The sequence below is a fragment of the Syngnathus scovelli genome, chromosome 2 (assembly GCF_024217435.2).
Source record: "Syngnathus scovelli strain Florida chromosome 2, RoL_Ssco_1.2, whole genome shotgun sequence".
Lineage (NCBI taxonomy): Eukaryota > Metazoa > Chordata > Actinopteri > Syngnathiformes > Syngnathidae > Syngnathus > Syngnathus scovelli.
Genome location: NC_090848.1, coordinates 9,569,857 through 9,588,895, shown reverse-complemented (window position 1 = coordinate 9,588,895; position 19,039 = coordinate 9,569,857). Strand labels below are relative to the sequence as shown.

Sequence of the window (19,039 nt, the reverse complement as noted above, 5' to 3'; positions counted from 1 at the left end):
TCTAATAGTATTTCGCCACCTAGCGGACGGATGTATGCCGCAATAAATTACATGGCAGAGCAAATAATTAATACGTATCGCTCGATTTACAGATTTGAAGGTGTAGTTGACAAGTTAAGCTGATAATATCCCCCTTCCAAATATTTTTTTTTTGCAATGTCTTCGTTTTTAATTGTATTCACAATTATGTCTGTTTATGACAAAATAAAATCTTGGCTTGCTTTAATTTCCCATTGAAATGTACCACATATTTTCCACCCCTTTTGCAGCCTTAACAAAGCACATGCAGAACAACGTAGAAACAATAAAAGAATGAAAATACAAAAATAGAAAAGTAATGCATTATCACACCAATATAAAACAACATTATGGTAAAACGTAAGCATTAAAACCTTCAAAATTGTATTTGATGTACTTTAAAATGAACAATGTTCTGAGTTCTTTGTAGTGTGGCGGTGATGACAAAAGCTGCGTCTCTAGCGGTCTTTGGCAGAGCGCAGGTCGGTGGTTACCGGGTCATGCTGGATAGTTTGGTGGAGCATCAGAGCCAGCAAACCCGCACGGTTGGTCATGGCGGCCCGCAGGTTCCTCTCCTGTTCAAACAGCTCGTCCAGTTTGTACCACTGTCGACAAATAAATGGCGTAAGCAGAGACACTAAAGGTACTCACAATTTGTACATACACTGTCCTAGTTCAGAACATCTGATTTGCAATCACAATAATACTGCATAAAAGAGGGAAAATGGAAGCCTATTAAATTCCCTCATGTTTGTTTTACACCACTCGTTTTCCCTTTTTTGCTAAATGGCAGGTACATGACTCATGTTCCTTATCATCATTATGTATGATCACCTTTATATATTTGTACTTCTTCAACATTTCATAATTCCCCTTTCATGAGCACCAACTGGTGTATGTTTCTGTGTGGAACCTGTGCATGTGGTGGGAACACCGACAGTTCTCTGAGCTGTTTCAAACTCCCCGTCTGGCCCATAAAAATACACAGGAGCTTTACATACCACTCGGACTCTCTCCAGGTCCACCTCGGCACGCCGGAGCTTCTCCCAGCAGTAGTGTTTGTTGCACTTTCTTTTGGAGACCCGACAGAACTCGCCGGTGGGTTCAAAGACGTCTTTGACGAGAGGGCAGCCGCATACCTCATCTACTGCCACCTGGATGACACGCACAAGCATTAGCAAACAAAAAGCAAAACTCGTTTTGAGTCTTGTCAACGTTATTTACATTTTCCAAAGATGGATGGAATTTTGGGGAAAAGTATATGAGCATATAAACCGATAAGCTTTTATCGCGCAGCCCTGAGAACTAGAAGTCCAGTCCCAGCCACTTGAAAGACAAAGAAGCAAAACAAACCTTTGGATCTCTGGAATGTTCCGGACATAACACCTGCAATCGCTTGCAGTAGGTCTTGCTGTGAGGATTATAGACGTCGCAGAACAGACGCGTAGCTCTGTGCGAGACGTGAAAAATGCCATATTAATTTTGACATTTGAACATGGCGAAAAGGTCCAAAAAATGTATTTATGTGCGATAACTGAGACAGGCATGAGCATGTGGAAAGACGGCGGCTGCACTCACCCTTCAATCCGCGTAGGGTACATGGATCCAAAGGAAGTCTGACTTTCGTACTATTAGGACAAAGGTAAGCCGTGGTCAAAGATGGTAAAATTGACAAAGTTGGAGACAGGCTGACCTTTACTGACCTTTGCGTAACACCTCTCCATGTGTCTAAGTGCTACCTTGGGGTTGACTGGATGGCTGCAGGACACGCAGAAAATTTGAAGGTCTGTGTCATCGCCATCGCCTTCGTTGGCCTTTGCACACAAGTGACAGCTTTTATTCATTTTTTTGAATGCTGAGAAGCATTCTTGAGCTTTTCTGCACCAAAAACAACATTCTATTATTGCTCCACCGCTTTTTTTGCCCTTTTCACACACAATTTCTACTAAATGGCTTTTTCTGTTTCTATATTATAAAAGAATAATTTTACGTACCTCCTCGTCATGTTGCACCTGGTTAAGTTTCGAGTTAGCAATGATGCCTTCCAGCTCGTGGAAGCGCTTTTCCATCAGAGTGAGGCGCAGCCTGGTGGCCTGCTGCTCCTTCCTGATTCGCTCCAACTGTCTCCGCCCCATCTCCTCGGCAACGCAGGGGCTTTGCTGCCATTGCTGGATTCTCTGAGGGACGATTTCATAGATGCGGCTGTGCACACCAAATGTCACGTTAGTGCTTCATGGTGACTGTTGGAATGTAATGACGTGGAAAGGGGTATACATATATCATCGTGATACGGCATGTGTATAAGTGAGGTGGGAATAAGTCATATTACAAGTGCAAATCCACAGGTGCATTTGAGGTGCGACTCACTTGGCCGCGAGCTTCATGCCACAATTGTCTGAGCAGTACTTGGAGGAGGTTCTTGCCGGTTGGACGCAGCCAGGCCCGAGACACTGGCGCAGAGTACTGCCGAGCTCCTTTGCGTCAGCCTCTCCTCCTCCTCCTCCTCCTCCTCCACCTCCTCCGCCTCTTTCACTGTGTCGCACGCGTCCCCTGTGTCGCTGCTTTGCCTTGTGACGCCGCACCTCCTCTTTGGGAGCGGAGAGTGATTTCTGTCGACAAAGACGTAATCGGTTATGAGCCATACCAGCGTGAATTAGTATGCTGCGGTGTTTTGGACATGTAAGCAGTATTACATACGTGCTACAGGTCTTCTATGTATATGCTAGATGTACGACAAACATTGAATGGGTGCTACAGCTGTGTACTAAGTGCATGTGCTACAAGTGGTGTTTTGTGTAGGACAATGGGACTCACCTTCTTCTCTGGCTTCTTCTCTCGTCTCTTCACATGTTTCACCTTCACCGCCTTCTTTCTGAGTGACTCCTCCTCCTCCTCTTCCTCCTCCTCCTCTCCACTGTGCCACAGCTGCAACAGAAAGACTTGTCATTGGAAGCGCCAATAGAAACCGACAGGCCCTGAATTATTCACTGACCAGGTCACTGAATCCAGCAGCTTTATACTGCTGGTAGAGCTCCATCTCACTTTCACTGAACACATCTTCCTCCTCTTCATCCTCTGTAAGATCCCCGCCGTGTTTTCTGTGGCGGTCCCGTCGCCTCTTTGCATTGCGTCGATTCATCTCCTCTTCTTTGTTGCGAAGCATCTTCTGCTCCACACCAGGAACATGCCACATCTTATGCAAAAAACTCAATTTATTTCGCTCACCACAGACCCAAGGCTGCTACAGGTGTTGCATGTGTGCTAGCGCTGTGTGCTACATGTGTTTTAAGCTTGCTACTGGTGTGAATGCATGTGCTGCATGAGATACAGGTGTTACATGAGTTACATGTGCGCCACAGGTGTTACATGTCCGTAGCAAGTGTTACCTGTGTGCTACAGGTGTGAACATTTATTGAACAGGTGTTAAATGTGTGCTAGAGATGACAACTGCAATCACTGGGTCAACGTTGTGACCACTCACTCGTGCACGGAACTGACACTGCCTCAGTCGACACTTCTGGCGTATCTTGTTAGGTCCTCCAAACTTCTTCATGTCTTTGCAAAAATCGCAAGTGGCGCAGTCTTGTGTCCTCAAACAGGCCTCACACTCGCCGCACATGCGAGCAGACCGTTTGATTTGCTAGATAGAGGCGGGACAGAAAAAACAATAATGAACTTTTTTCAGCGCCGTGACATGGTTTGTTCTTGCTTGCCGACCCACTTGTGCGCTACGCCTGCTGTCGCTCATGGACTGAAAGGGTGAGCTCCCGTCCTCCTCGGCCTCAGATGCCTTTGTCTTCTTCTGACGATACTTAATCTCCAGAGACGGGTCACCGTCTGAAATGGACAATAGTTAACATTCCACATGTACTCCTGCCCACAATATTTGATGTGAGTAGTGTTATATTTGTGTTTTGGGATTGACAAAGTCCAAAAAGACAAGTCACCTCGACAAGATGGACAGAACCAGACTCGGATGGCTTTGGCCGCTTTCTCGGACACGCCCACACAGCCACCATGGAACCACTCTGCACAGCCGTCGCAGCCACTGATTGGACGACAATGTTTTTAGTAGGCATACTGTACAGTGCTTATCAAATGTAATCGTGCGCCTGCAATAAAGACAGCAGCGAGCATCATGTGTTGCTTTATTCCACAGATATGGGTGTTACATGAGCTACGGCTGTTACATGTATGATACAGATGTTACATGTACAGGTGTTTATGTAATGCAGGTGTGAATCATTTTTAGGGTGTACATTGAGTGGATTACATCATGAAGCAGTTGATATCAGGTCTTCTGCAGACACAGTAGACGGGCCCCTTTGGCTTTTGCACTGTAACATCTCCTTTATCATCCTCATCAGGATGAAGATCTGACGCTTCTCCCGCCTTTATGACAGACAGATACACAGCTTCTTAGCTTTAACAGTTTTTCTTAGCTCTGAGTAAATTAAATTAAAATTTATAGAGAATAGGTTGCATACAGTAGTTACTGTATATGTATATCCTCCTTCGGTGCAAAATAAAATACATTTTCCACCAAAACAGTGGTCCACGAGTTGCTTCTTGATTATAATGGACAGAACCAGTTGAAAACCCCGGTATTAGATTAAAGGGAAAACCACCCACTTATTGTTATTTATATGAATTGTCCTGTAATTTGACTGGTTGAAATCTTGGGCTTTGTGTGACACCTTAACTACAAAGAGTCTCACAGGCCTAGTGGAGAGGAACTAAACAGGCCAAATGGGCAGCAGAAGTCCAAATGTGCATTGTTTACAAGTATTGTGAAAATGTCAGTTATTTTCTTCTTCTTAAAAATGTCAGAGTTTTATGCTTTTATACAGATTGGTTGAATCGGTGCTCAATCATAAGAAGTCTCTATTTTCCACAAGTATCTGTACATATTTCAAGTTCTACTTTTGAAACCTCTGAAGATGGCAAATGAAGAACGAACAGACGAATAAACAATAACGTGCACGAAGAAGAATGAAGCCCCAAAACATACGAGTAGCGGCCGCCAATGCGTCGTAATTTTTCTTTCGACTTCTACATTACAAGATTTACCATCACTTGGTTGGAAGCCAAATGGCACGTTTTAGTCACCAAATTCCATCAGCGGTCTTCCCTTAATCCGACTTCATCCTCCTTTCTTCACAGCATCAGTAGGTCGTAGCATCTTCGGCCACGTTTTCTTCTTTTTTTTCTCTTTGATGCTGTAGCAGAGTGGCAGCGACACCTGCAGGTCACACAAATAAATACAACAAAAATGTGCTTTATGCACTCCTTTAAAACGGAAATCCTTTATATGAAAAAACTTTTTTTTAAATTATCTTTTTAAACGGTTTTATTCCTGTTTCTAACAGTGGAGCATTTGTCCCCGATCAAAAAATATGTCAATATTTAATTATTAAAAAAAAGAAAAGAAAACAAAATAAAACAAAAGAAAAGAAAAGAAAAAAAGAAAAGAAAAGCATACAGGTAGCAATATTAAAGTCCCCCTTGAGCCCATCCCTGAATTAGGCTGTCATGATTGTTTGTAATTGTGCACTTCAATTGTTCACATTAACAAGACCGTAATTGAAGTGTAATTTCGTCACCTCAACTACATTTCGTGTGCGCAACCAAGAGGGTAGTGAGGTGGGCGTTTACACGCAATACGCACGCACACGACCACCCATCCAATTTCATACAGTGCCGGACACAAACGCGCACATGCCTTTAAAGAGGGCAAAGCAGCGTGCGGAGGCTGAAGGTTGGTTTTCAGGCAAATATATTGGACATCCTTTAACGAGTTAATTTAATTTACTAACAGCGCTTATTATTATTATTATTATTATTATTATTATTATTATTATTATTATTATTATTATTATTATTATTATTATGCATGGACTTGTGTAGTGTTTTACTGTGCTTAAAATCTGCTAGTTTAAAAGTTATCTGAACGTAAACAAAAAAAGTGTTAACCTTGTTTAAAAAGACAATACTGTATAAAAGTTCTTTTTTGAATATTTGCCAACGAATAATAGTTGAGAGTCTGGAGTGGCTGCATAAGTCTGATCCGAGTGAGCGCTTCTGAATTTTGCCATCACAATTGTGACACTATAGTAACAGAATAAACATGTGGTGGCTGAAACTTTCATCATGTTAAAGCCAAAAGGTAAGCAGAGCTGCAATGTTAAGATAGCACAGTGTTACCAGCATTTCTTTCTTATGATAAGAACATTTTCGAAAAGGTGAACGTTCTGGAGTTGCACTGTCCAACAGACCGCCGTAAAAAGTTTTAACGTTGAGTAATTTTTCCTGACTTTCTGATTGTCTTATTCAGTTTAATAACACAAAACTTGCCAAAACTAATCAATTCAGCGTATTCTTTGTCTCCCATTGGCCAGGATGGACGTGGTGACGTCGCACTCCGACGCTACTGTGGATTCCGACCAGTCAGGCTGCATCTCCAGCCAGCCGATCGCCTGTAGTCCATCCCTGCTCCAATGTGCAGGTGAGGTGACCACAGACATATTGCAACAAAAGCATATGAACAATAGTTAATGATGCTAAGGTAAGCTTACTAACTCACTAACTTCACCTTTCAACACGTGCAGGCCAGCATGCCTCTCTGGAAACTCATACGGAAGTGGATGTCCAAATAAATATGCCCCACTGTAATGTCATCAACAACATCAATTTAGGAGTAGACAAGTTGCCACAGGCTGCTCCCCCACCTTTGGCTCCCACCAATCAGAAACATCTCTCCTCCAGTAAAAGCCGCACCTCCCACAAAACAAATAGCACCCTCATTGAAGAAGTAGCAAGAGACGGTGAGTTTCTATAGCAACCATCTACCTGTCCGTCTGAATCCAGTCTTTGGGCAGTAGGCGGGCGGGGTGCAACAATCACACATAAAATTCACCATTCACACAATTACACTTAACCATAATTTAGAGTGCTCAGTTCACCTATCAGCTTTTCAGCACGCCTGCTTCACAGTTCAGGGGTTGCGACTTCACTTCCAACTCCGGCCCTTCTTGTGTGGAATTTGTATGTTCTCCCCGTGCCTGCGCGGGTTTTCTCCAGGTACTCCGGTTTCCTCCCACATCCCAAAAACCTGCTTGGTAGGCCGATTAAGTACTCCAAATTTCCCATAGGCGTGTAGCGAATACAATTGGTTGTTTGTCACTGTGTGCCCTGCGATTGGCTGGTAACCAGTTCAGGGTGTTCCCCGTCTACTGCCTGATGACTGCTGGGATAGGTTCCAGCACGCCGGTGACCCCTGTGGTACAGATAATGGATGGATGGAGTTCACCTATGGAGTTTTTGGAATGTGGGAGGATGAAACCCACGCAGGCACGGGGAGAACATGTAACCGAAACACAGGAAGGTCGGAGCCTGAAATCAAACCCACGATCTCTGTGAGGCAGATGTGCTAACCAGTCCACCACCACGCTGAGTGCTTTAAATAAAAATTATTAAAAGTCTTTTTTTAAAGTAGAAATATGGTAGCTCCTATGACCAATATAAATTATTTATTTATTTTACCCGCTATACGTTCATTTTAAGAATTAACAAAACGATATTTTGCATTAATGACAACAATGGATGTTAGTCAAAAACTTGTGTTTTCTACATTATCGGGGGACGTAACTGACAGGAAGTTGAAAGATCAACACACACCCATTTATCAGCGGGACACCTTCAACGTGAACCTTATCTCTGCCGGGCATGGGTGCACATGAAAACACACTAACTGCATACTCCTCCACAGACTGTTGCGTCCACTGCCTGCTGGCGTGTCTCTTCTGCGACTTTCGATCCATGTGTGGGGCAGTGGAGAGGTGCGTGACTTGTGGAGGGGGCCTGTCCTGCGGATTCATTGACACCTGCTGCTGGTGCTGCTGCTGCTGTTGCTGGGACGAGGCTTGTGTGGAACCGTTGGATTGTGGAATACTGGAGGAGTGCTGCAGCTCGGCAGACTGTTTGGAGATGTGTTTGGAGTGTTGCGCCATATGTTTCCCTTCTTAGACTGACCAATTAGAAGAGATGTCACTCCAAATTTCACAATGGAGTCTTGTTTCCTCATTGTTTGACATTGGGAACACTTTGAGTCTCTGAGTCATGTGACAATCCATTAACTAGCAATTACATGCACTTATCTACCTGTCAATTGTTTGTCTACGTGTGCCTAATTGTGCAAGTTTTGCGGAATCCCAAGTCAACTCAGCGTGATTGACATCTCAGAAGGAAGGAGCCAGCCAGAACAGGAAGTGTGGCTGTGGTTGTCCATTTATGAAACATCCAAACAGGAAACAGGAAGGTAACTGAAAAGACAACGTGAGCTGATGGAGCTAACCTTTGAGCCTGGACAGCCAACATCAAACACATGCGCGCATGTTCATGCACAAGCATGTTCTCGTGGTGAATTTACCTCCAGTTATTGCAAAATCCAAAGATCTAAAACCATTTTTAAATGATGTAACCCGTGTGTTCCTCAAATGGGTTATTTTTTTGTTTTTCTCCTGTTTTTTTTCCCAATACATATAGTAGATCCACGCAATGGAACTATGAGGGCATTTCACGGGCTTCAATGAGTCAACAGCACTTTTGAAAAAAAGACTATTTTTCTCATTTTATTTCTATATAAAGTTTCTATATATAGATATGATACAATGTTACATGATTGTAAACAACAATAAAGACGACTCCCTTTATGATCCAGACAGCAAAGCGTCAGTTGCTATAGTAAGCAGATCATTTTCAGTATTAAAAAGGAAACAACAACAAACAAAAATAATAATTCTAACCGCTCAATGGGGCTATGCTAATGGACCTGTTTGTTAGCAGCTGGATAGCATTAGCACATGCTAACACGGGTTTCCCTCTGGCAACTAACTGCTGATGGTTGCCTACTATAATGAGCAGAGTACACACCTAAAATGTGACAACACAAATGTAGGAATTTGGTCCCCAAAACGTTTGTACCATCGACAGAATGGTAAATTAAAAATAAAATAAAATAGATCAACTGAGTTACACAAGAACTACTTGGAGTTGCATTCTCAGATTGCCCGTCAATCAGAAAACTAACACGTCCAACATTCATTTTCACATATGACCACGGACTTAAGTCCACTAATTAGAAAATTATTTAAAAAAATTATATATCCAATTATATATATTATATAAAAAAAAACATTTTTCAATTTCTTTTGGCACTGACCTCCAAGTGGGAGCTGATAAGTCAGAGAGAGATAGATGATGGCGTGGTTACCATGGTAACCAAAAGGAAAAAAAGTATGGATGCAAAGTTGATCGAGAGAATGGCGATCATGGTGACAAGAGGGTGATGACATGGTTACCAAGTTGAAAGAGAGCAAGAATAGCATGATTACCATGGTGGCAGAGGGAGTGTGTTATAGGGACCAGTACAGTGACAATATCGTTACCAAGGGCACAGAGTGGCAATGACATGGTTACCGTGGTGTCAAAATGTATAGTATGGTTATCATGATGACAGAGGTTGGTGTGGTTACCATGATGATAGATCAGTGGTTCTTAACCGGGGTTCGGTGAGTCGGTCTCAGGGGTTCGGCAGAGCCTCCACTGCGGAGGTCCGCACACACCTGAATGTCGCGTAAATTCGTGATGATGCATATCTGTACTGGTCTCGCAAAGGCAACAGCAGAGGTCACATTGATTTGCAGGTACGTAATTTGAGTTCATGCGTTGTGTCGGTTTTGTTCTTTGAACAAGCTGATGTTCATGCACGGCTCATTTTGTGCACCAGTAAACAACATCTATGTCTTGAATTTGAAAAAAAATTACTATACGCATATGAAACTAGTGGGGTTCGGTACTTTGATGGCATGGTTACCATGGTGACAGGTGGAATGTCATGTTACCATGGGGAAAAATGTGCGGTGACATGTTTGCATGGTGACAGAGGGGGTGGCTTGGTTACTATGGTGGCAGAGGAGACTGATGTGGTTACCATGGTGACAGAGAATGGTGTGGTTACCATATGGGAGATGATGAGGCTACAATTACCATGAAAGAGGGATGGTGGCATGGTTACCAAAGTGTCAGATGAAATGGTCAGAGGTCATCGTCCATGCTGCTTCCCCTGCTGCTGCAACGGGATGCCCCACATGACAACATGGGGTCGGCACCAGCCGCAGGTGACATCAGGCCGCCATCCTCCATCAAGATATCTCCAAAGTCCTCCAGCGTTGCCAGCCCCGCATCGTTCATCAAGTCAGAGGAGAAAGTGTCGTCGCCACTCCCCTTCAGCTCGTTCAACTCTGCCAAGTCCAGCGTGTCCGACAATGGCGTCACAGAAGAGAGGAAGGCCTGCGGGTCGCTCGGGGTGCCATCACCACAGGAAAAAGGAACACCGTGGAGGCTTGCCTGAAGCTCCAACTCCTGAAAATAAGGAAATTGTGAAAGGTTAGGGTTAGGCACAGATGACATGGTGTTTAAATTGGTTGGCAGGGGAAAGCTTGTGATTGACAAGTGAGTGGCCCTGACCTGTATGCGCAGCATCAGAGTTCTGTTGGTGTGTTCCAGTCTCTTGTGTCTTTCTTCCATGTCACGAGCTCGCTGTTGTTCCTTCTGAAGTCTTCGGATGTAATCCACCGAAGCCTTCAGAATGCTTCCTTTGTTCCATCTGGCATCCCTGTCCAATCACAAGGCCTCGTTAGCACTCAAGTCTTAATGAACGATGACCAATGAGAGGGTGGACGTGATTACTGACGGGTCGGGCGTCTTGGGAACGAGTGCACCCAATTCTTTGATGCGGTCGTTGATGTTGAAGCGTCGTCGTCTCTCAACTGAAAAACAAAGAGCAGCTCTCATTATCTGGTTCACGTGGTTTAGGTTGTCAATGTATGGTCTAAGGTAGGAACTCACTCAGGTTGTGATTGTCTTTCTTCTGTCGTTCCTTCATCAGCGCTTTTGTCTCTACATCTGAAAAGCCATCATCATGTTTGTATAAAAATAGTGTTCATTTTTTTTCTCAAACAGATAAGCGTTTCTTTCGAAAAACAAATGTTTTACAAAGTACAAATATTTTCGACTTGTATTATTTCCTCATGAGAAGTGATTTGTTGCACTTTGGAGATTGTGCTGTTGTGTTGAACAGGAAGTAAGAAGTGATGACAATGTCAAAAATGAGCCTAAGGATGTACGAAGTAGTGCTGACTTATCAAAGTGAATAAAGAACACAGCCTTCCTCTGTACCAGTCGAGCAATGGGGGAGGATCTTAACATGGCCAATCAGCTGCGGACTCTCAAACATTAGAAATGGCCAAATGTTTTAGTACTGTATCCTCAAATGTTGTGTTAGGGTTGTAAGAATGGAAACACCAAAGCGCAGCAACCCACTGTTCAGCTCTCGCTTGACGGTGAGCAGGTCAGCTGGGCAACTGTTGCTTATTGTGACGGGCGTGACCTTCCCGCCGCTCTCCTCAAAGATGTCTGGCATGTTTCCCGCCACCGTCGGCAGCTAGAACGACCAATCAGAGCACAAAATCAAATACCAACAGATGACATCACTCAGGTGGGTACCGTGACTTGTGTGTCTACTAACAAGAAAATTAAGTCTAACAGTGGACAGGGTGGAACAACGTGTAGAGTGGCGAGAAGGAAACACATATTAAATAGATCACATGACATGCCCAAATGCAAATACTCCCAACCACTGCTTTGACACCTCAGCCAATCGTTTTATACATTACAATCAGGAGGTAATACTAGTAACACCGTTTGCTAATGCTAACATGTGCTAACATTACTTTTTGGCTTGACATGATCGTGCTTGAAAGTGTTTTTTTTACTCTGGAATTGCAATCAGATATGCTGCCAAGTAACTGCCAGGGAAATTATGTAAATTACCTCCACTGCTGAGTGACAGTGTGGCAGACTTGCAGCAGAGCACGCTTCACAGACACATTTACAGAAATAGGTCGGTAACAGACACTCCAAACATAAAAAAAAAAGGTAGCTTTCCTAATATGTGCCATTCAAATCACACTTTAGTTGCGGCCTTCTCATAACTTAAGATGACGTCAAGCGATGCTAAATGCTATTTAAAGAAAATCAACAGCAAAGTAAAATAACTGTCAATTTCACTTCATATTTGAAATAATAAACTTCTGCCTCTGAAAGTTACAAAAATCCCTACTGAGATGAAACAATTAAAAAAAAGAGCTTGTCTCCTTGTAACATTTAAGGACAAAAACATTACCTCTGCTTTATGTCTCCTTTTATCATGTTCCTGCAGGAAAACTAAAATCCTCATCGCGTAACACCAACACAAGCACGCAAACACACACACACACAGACACACATGCACACAGGCAAATCAGTCAAACTGCTCCAGTCTCTTTCTCTTCAGCGAGTGTTAAAAAAATGAGGAAACGACCCTTAAGAAGAAGAGCCCAAAACTTCCCACAACAGCCTTTTTAGCAGATGCACACATGCACAAACACGCACAAGTGCCCAGGAAGAGGAAGGAGTCAGATCTGCGTAAGCAGCAGAGGCAGCATACCATACAGGCAAGAAAACGCCACCTAATCTTTTTTTTTTTTTGTTTCGCCCTCGGTGTCACACACACGAACACACACACGCACACATGCAAAGGGCGCTCGGCATTACCGTTGTGGCAACCTGCTGCCGCGAGTCGAGCAGCGTCAGGAAGTCGTCACTGAGGCTGGACTCCAGACTGATGAGGTCATCAATGACAGTCTCCTCCATCTTGAAGAATCAATCAAAAAGGAATTTGACCCTTTAGGATTGAATTGCACAGTCTGGACGGGGATTTCTCAGACAAATGACTGATAAAGTTGGACATGAAAAACACACACATCCTCTTTTTATCCACATGCTATTAGCCAACACAGATATATTTTCATAGACTTGCACCCTTGCAGAAAATGGTAAAGGTTGTGAAAATATAAGCAGTGAAAAGTGCTGATTAATTGTAAAGGAGAAAAAAATATGGACTCTCGATTTGAATATTCAACTGGTCCATAGTTTTCGAGAATCAGCCATTACTTATTTGAACATTTGGTTAATTGTGCCGATGTCATGTGGACCTACATTGACGCTCCACTCTGCATTACCTCCATTTTGGGGCTGCTGACAGCTTGCCGGCTGTTGAGGGAGGAGCCCGATGATGGTCCAGAAGCGTTGCGGCTAGCAGGTCTGACGGCAGAGGAAAGGTACTGCCGTACCTGTTGCTTCTGGGCCTGCTGGATGTGGTACCGCGTAGGGTTTTCCAAGTGGGTTTGCACCTGAGGGATGCCGGAAGGTCAGCATGCTGTACAAGTGCTAATACATAGAAGTAACACGTTCACAAGCACATGCAGTAAGTCTTTTATGGTCATGATACAGTATTTGTTTTGTCTTAAATTGGTACTTTATTGTTTCAAATACAAAGGCACAGTGTTGCCTTGCATGATTTTCTTATTTGATGTAAAACAAAAAAATCCTTTGAATCTAAATATAACAACATTCTGGGTTCTTAGCAAACCTCTTTTCAGGGGGACGTCAAATAAAGTTGGGCTGAGAGCTCCCAAGGTGGAACTAGTTCTTAGAAATAAAAAAAAAAAAAAGTTCTTGAATCTTTTATACAGGGAGAAGCTAGATGATGCGGATGAGGTGGCTAACTGCCACTTGCCTTCTTTAACGTGTCAGTTTGTGGTAAAACGCTAGCGTGGTAAGCTAGTAAGCGTCACACTCACCCCGTGTTGGTGTGTTTGTTGCATAAGCTATTGGTACTCATGGAAGCTTAAGGTTGAAAGGAAGTACCTTGCTGCTTGAACAGTTAGTTTTGTTCTGAAGAGTAAAGTGACATGACTTCCCCTTGTCTCCTCACCATTAACAGTATCTCTCAGACGTCATGTGGTTCAAGTCAAGTCAAGCCTTTCATAGTAAAATAACAAGCAAGTCCTAAGTCATCAACCATTTAAGTCCCCAACCTCTGCCTCGTACCTTGAGCACCTCTACTGGAACCTGAGCTGGAGGTGGGCAGGAGGAAGCACTGACGCAGACGGGGGACGACACCGAGCCGGCGGGCAACCGCAGAAGCTGCTGCTGTGCTTCCTTTTGTTGCTCCTCAAGAGCCTGCTGACGCATCAGATCCTGACGCAACAGGACCCTGTGGGTCAGAGCAGCGTTAGTTTTGGACCTCAGCAGCCATGACTGGGTCATTATTGGGTTAGGAGAGAAGCCGGACGCTTACCTGGAGGACATGGCCACCGGCACAGATGAAGGGGATGACAAGGAGGAGGAAGAGGAGGCATTCACTGTAGTGCTGAGGAGACATCAAGAGACACAAATGTCTTCTTTGTTTATGTACACTACATCGTAATTGAATCATTACTTTATCACAGTTAATGATAACGTTTGCCCATAATAAAAATGTTACAATGGCTGAAAATAGTATACACTGTGCAGAGACACAAGTCCAGGAGCTGGTGGTATTACCTGCTGCGGATGGGCTGACTCTTGATCTGGTAGAAGGTGTCGCACTCTGATGGCAGCAGGGCATCCACCTCAATGTCGGCGACGATGCCAGACTCCACTCTGAGCAAGCAGACACAACCGACCAATCAGAGGCCTCTTGGGTCATGCCAAAAAACACCCGTTTCATTCTCCCTTTAAAATTATATTATTTATAGTTCATTATCCAAACATTTAATAAAGTAAATTTAAAAAGATATTTGTAGGTAAAGTTGTTCTTTTCTGAGCCATTTTATTATTTAAAAAAACAAAACAACTTTATAATCTTACTTACAATAAATAATCCATCTTTTTTAGAAAAAAATAGAGCCCGAGCGGTTTAGATTTTTTTGGATCGGTGTCGAATTCCTTGCACAACTTGCGTTGCTCACCTAAACTTTACTTGTAAAAACTACAATTGCTTTGTTTTTCTTGCTTTGTCTATCAAATGACCTTTTCAACCAATTATATATGTATTTATTTAAGGATACAAAGGCATGATTTAGATTTAAGTGTAGTAAATAATGAGACTGTTGTTTCTTCAGTACGACTATGGTCTAGTATACGTGTAGGAATGCCTGCTGTCTTGAATGTGTGTTTTTTTTCATCCTCTTCCTCATTCCTGACCCCCACCCCCCCTACCCCCCAAAAAATCTGTGTGCGTTTCAGCTGAGTCACTTCCTACATCTCACCACAAAGACCCCCTCCTCCTCTCTGCCCTCCAACATTTCCATGGAACAAACATAGCTGTGTCGGGACAGTAGGAAATCATGAGAAAGGTCTTGTAATTTTCCTTTCAGACACGGTGTTTAGGTCTTTTGAAAGAAGGTTTTGGGGTCATTTGTTGTGCTGCGTTACTTTGTTGATCATTAAAAAGAATGTATTGCCTGTGTGGCACCTGGAAAAAGTTGGCAGGTCAACATTCAATTGGCAAATGCAGTTAAAAAAAAAATAAACTTTGCACATTAAAAGAAATTGCACACATTTTTAAACATTCTGCACGAACACAAAAAAGTTAGCACGCATCTTATTTTTTACTTGCTTGTATACAGTTGGTTGTGTGTGTGTGTGTGTGTGTGTGTGTGTGTATATATATATATTTATTTATTTATTTTTTTCGCACACACTCACACACAAAAAGAGGAGGAGTTGGCGGCAGCAACTTCCTGAAGGATCAACTATACTTAATACTTATTTACAATTATTTTTTTACTTCTACAGTAAAGATGATTGATGATGTATTAGAATAGGTTCAGTAAATTACTATGGTGATTATATAGTAAAATACAGTATGAATAAGAAAAGTAAGTAATTTTCACTTCCCTTTTGGGTTATATAATTAAACTTTAAAAAAAAAAAGTGCAAGTATTTGTTTGTTATTAGTATTATAGTATGTGTTCAAAATAAAGTTTGTTAACTATTTGTGTCTGTGCACACAATACAGCCCTGCGTTTCTGTGGCGCTTGCTAACAAAGAATTAGAACAAGAGGGGTGTTGTGTATTGGCTTCTTTTTGTGTGGTTCATTTTTGTGCCGTTATGTACACTTTGTCAGAAGAGTGACGGGTGGGGGGGGGGGGGGGGGGGACCTGACTGGACTTGAGAAATCAGTAACATTTATGTGCAAAGTTCACAATGACATTGTAAGTTCATCCTTAATGTTACAGAACAGTTGAGTTGAGATTTCATTTGCTGAAAAATGAAGAAGATATTAACCAAAAATGGGGATCTTTAAAATGCACAGTATCTGCTCCCAACACACATCAAATAAGACTGGCATGCAGAATCAGAACAAATACTGATTACATAAAGTGGAACACAGTAATAAGTTTCTATTGCGACTGCGTTATGCTATAAATATCACCGTGGCTAATGTGGCTTAGAATCACGTGAATGAATGAATGAATGAATGAATGAATGAATGAATGAATGAATGAATGAATGAATGAATGGGCCATGTTAACGAATGTCTTCCTTGGCCAGAGACTGGGCCAATGGGCCCTGGGGGGGAAGAACACCAAGCACCCTCAGGGTTAGTCTGTCATTTTATTCACCTTTTTTAACATTTAAGTATTTGTGATTGCAATTAGGTCCAAACAGAGAGTAGTTTTGACCCTGTCGTTATGGCAGTATTATTGTACTGTCACTTTGCAATAACATCACCCATTTAAATTCAGGTTTTTTTTTTTTTGTAACATGAACTCCATCCATGAGTGACATGAAAGATTTAAACATAACTTAATGCTAGTCCAGTGAACCAGTTTTGAGTTGCCCGATATTTCATCTTCAACACTTATTTTTGCACCAAACTGATGACAAAATTCTCTTATTTTGCCATAACAGCACACAGTACTTTCTTTTATTGGTATGCTAATCTTAAATATGTCCACACCTGAACTAATTTCAAATTAAAATTGTCCTGAACCAGATCGGAATAGAATAAAAACCCCAGTGTTGAGGTTATTTCACCTTTGATACTTGACACCGAATTGATAACGACATACACCGATTGTATTCTAAATAAGGTTTGCTAATCAATAAGACTTCCGGGTGCGCCTGAGTAGATCAAGTAACGCTAACGGAACAAATAACGGTGACCCACCGAAGCAAGTTGAGACTTTCAGCCGAGTCCAGGATGACAAACACGGTCTGCGGCTCGAGCGCACTTCGGCCCTGACCGCCGATCGATTCCCGGTCTGGATTGACGGAGGACATTTTCTAGCGGTACCAAATATACGGCGATTCCTTGCCAGACCGAAATAAACACTGAGGCTGATTTCCCAGCAGCCACCGCACCCCACTCCCCTAGTTTTTCGAGTTTCTACTCTCGAGGGTTGGACTACAGGAAAGGCCAATCGTTTTATAACCAATAGCATCGCAATCTCAAACCCTAAGAGCCAATCAGATGCCACTCTGCCTGCTTCCCCCTTGTCCCGCGTGGCGGCCATCTTGTTTGTTTTCGTTCACCGTGTGGATCGAATGGGCGTTTCGGGGAAAATCCGATGTGACATCAGACCAATCGGCTGACCGACATAGACAGCTCAAGTGACCAATCAACAAGTCGAGCTGCGCTTGGTGGTTGGGCAAGGCGGAGCGGGATTGTGTTTCACCAGTTTGTTTCTCTAATAACTGGATTAACTAAATACCTTTAAAGACGCCACTGTGGCACCATAGCGTGACGTCAGCCAGAGATTCATGTTTACATTTGGTTCATGGTCAATGGTTCATTTTTGGTTTAAGTTTCGTATATAGTGTAAATACAATTAGCAGAGGACAATAACCAAATTTGATCAACAATGTTCCTCTGTGAATATTATCAAGTAAAATCAAGCGGGCGAATGATCAAGAGTCCACTTTTCCCCTGAAATGAAAAAGTTAAAAAAAAACTATAGTACATAGTTTATTTAAAAATATGAAATAACTGGAAATTAATTAGGATTAGATTCATTATTAATAGTTCAATGAAATTATGTATTAATTAGTTTATTTTTTCATTAAAATGTCATTATTTTAAGATGAGAGTAAACCTATAATTCAAAATACATATTTATTTTTTGTATCGTTTTTAAAAAATAAACAATGTTGCATATTTTACACACTTAACTGTGTAACCTAATCTATGAATTAAAAGATGTGGCCTCGGAGCCCATCCCTTGGCTAAATTATGTCTAAAAAAAATAAAAAAATCAGATTGTATGTTTTTGGGGGGAGAAATGACAGTAAACGCCCAACCTTTATTAATGCTTTATTTTAATATCTTCAACACGTGATGTCATTCACAAGGCAAGGTGACACAAAAGGTTCAAGGAAGGCAGTGGCCGGCCACTAACCAATCATCGCTCATCAATCGTCAATAATCTGTTGCTGCTGCTGTTGCCACAGCAACCTAGCAGCACTGGAATTTAGTACTCACCATAGCAACAAGACATCATAACGTGGAGATGTTAGCGGTTACGAAGGCGACACCAAAGGTTAAGCTCTGGAACCTGGCAGTTGCCATAGCAACACAAGGCTCCCGATAATTCAGAGGATACTATGACGAGATTTTTTTCTTTTTCTCTCTATTTTTAAAGATAAACTGTAGCAGGAAGTCCATTAATGTGTCTTAGATTTGAAGATGTGTTGTCTCCAGGGTAACAGCAGCCATTTACAGTCCACAATAATGTATGAGTGAATTGTAAAAAGAGAAAAACACTCACGAGAGGCAAAAAGCCCAACAACGATAATAACATTATTACAATAGAACACTGCATTTGGCACAAGTTCACTCAGAACTCACAGCGCCACCTTGTGACCACATGTAAACATCTGCACCACTCTCTCCTGTCAAAAGGAGTCAAGTGACTGCAAGGATCCCAGCCTAGCTTTCCTGCTAGCTCACAAAAGAGAAGTATTTGTCATCGTCCAGCACTAGAGACGTCATCTAGCATTCAGCACCATGTCGACTACTTTAAAGCACAAAGACACAAAGTCAGAAGCTTCAGAGTAAATAAAAATGAAGTCAATCATAAGGCCATTTCC

General features: G+C 42.4%; 3 protein-coding genes across 5 annotated transcripts; 1 reads left to right on the top strand and 2 right to left on the bottom strand.

Annotated features, from left to right (window-relative positions):
* Positions 1-164: 164 nt before the first annotated feature.
* On the bottom strand, positions 165-5,255 carry cxxc1a (CXXC finger protein 1a). Of its 3 annotated transcripts, none has more exons than XM_049755970.2 (14): positions 5,089-5,255; positions 4,292-4,410; positions 3,966-4,066; positions 3,740-3,855; positions 3,500-3,658; positions 3,011-3,211; positions 2,833-2,943; positions 2,386-2,627; positions 2,013-2,220; positions 1,722-1,832; positions 1,597-1,646; positions 1,372-1,468; positions 1,020-1,172; positions 165-623 (listed from the first exon to the last, which is right to left on the bottom strand). In XM_049755970.2, the coding sequence occupies exons 1-14, from the start codon at positions 5,089-5,091 to the stop codon at positions 477-479; spliced, it is 1,818 nt and encodes a 605-aa protein (XP_049611927.1). In that variant the 5' UTR covers positions 5,092-5,255; the 3' UTR covers positions 165-476. The 3 variants fall into 3 exon arrangements, with proteins under 3 accessions (XP_049611927.1, XP_049611928.1, XP_049611929.1); XM_049755971.2 differs by having other exon boundaries at positions 3,011-3,184; XM_049755972.2 differs by having other exon boundaries at positions 5,128-5,245.
* Positions 5,256-5,667: 412 nt separating this feature from the next.
* On the top strand, positions 5,668-9,035 carry zgc:113363 (uncharacterized protein LOC791449 homolog). The gene is made up of 4 exons (XM_049755976.1): positions 5,668-5,776; positions 6,417-6,523; positions 6,627-6,842; positions 7,787-9,035. Exons 2-4 carry the CDS (start codon positions 6,418-6,420, stop codon positions 8,041-8,043), a joined length of 579 nt encoding a protein of 192 aa, XP_049611933.1. The 5' UTR covers positions 5,668-5,776; position 6,417; the 3' UTR covers positions 8,044-9,035.
* Positions 8,636-17,334, bottom strand: tfe3a (transcription factor binding to IGHM enhancer 3a). Its single transcript, XM_049755973.2, has 11 exons — positions 17,121-17,334; positions 14,506-14,604; positions 14,261-14,332; positions 14,011-14,176; positions 13,140-13,310; positions 12,673-12,771; positions 11,401-11,521; positions 10,927-10,983; positions 10,772-10,847; positions 10,546-10,693; positions 8,636-10,440 (listed from the first exon to the last, which is right to left on the bottom strand). The coding sequence occupies exons 1-11, from the start codon at positions 17,231-17,233 to the stop codon at positions 10,114-10,116; spliced, it is 1,449 nt and encodes a 482-aa protein (XP_049611930.1). The 5' UTR covers positions 17,234-17,334; the 3' UTR covers positions 8,636-10,113.
* Positions 17,335-19,039: the final 1,705 nt, after the last annotated feature.

Coding starts and splice junctions, on each gene's coding strand:
- cxxc1a (XM_049755970.2), bottom strand. Junction 2,221..2,385: donor GGCATGAAGCTCGCGGCCAA/GTGAGTCGCACC, acceptor TGGTGTGCACAG/CCGCATCTATGAAATCGTCC. Junction 1,173..1,371: donor AACATTCCAGAGATCCAAAG/GTTTGTTTTGCT, acceptor CGTGTCATCCAG/GTGGCAGTAGATGAGGTATG.
- zgc:113363 (XM_049755976.1), top strand. CDS start 6,418: ATGGACGTGGTGACGTCGCACTCCGACGCTACTGTGGATTCCGACCAG. Junction 6,524..6,626: donor ATCCCTGCTCCAATGTGCAG/GTGAGGTGACCA, acceptor CAACACGTGCAG/GCCAGCATGCCTCTCTGGAA. Junction 6,843..7,786: donor TGAAGAAGTAGCAAGAGACG/GTGAGTTTCTAT, acceptor ACTCCTCCACAG/ACTGTTGCGTCCACTGCCTG.
- tfe3a (XM_049755973.2), bottom strand. CDS start 17,233: ATGTCCTCCGTCAATCCAGACCGGGAATCGATCGGCGGTCAGGGCCGA. Junction 12,772..13,139: donor TCAGCAGCCCCAAAATGGAG/GTAATGCAGAGT, acceptor TGATTCTTCAAG/ATGGAGGAGACTGTCATTGA. Junction 10,984..11,400: donor CGTCAAGCGAGAGCTGAACA/GTGGGTTGCTGC, acceptor ATGGCTTTTCAG/ATGTAGAGACAAAAGCGCTG.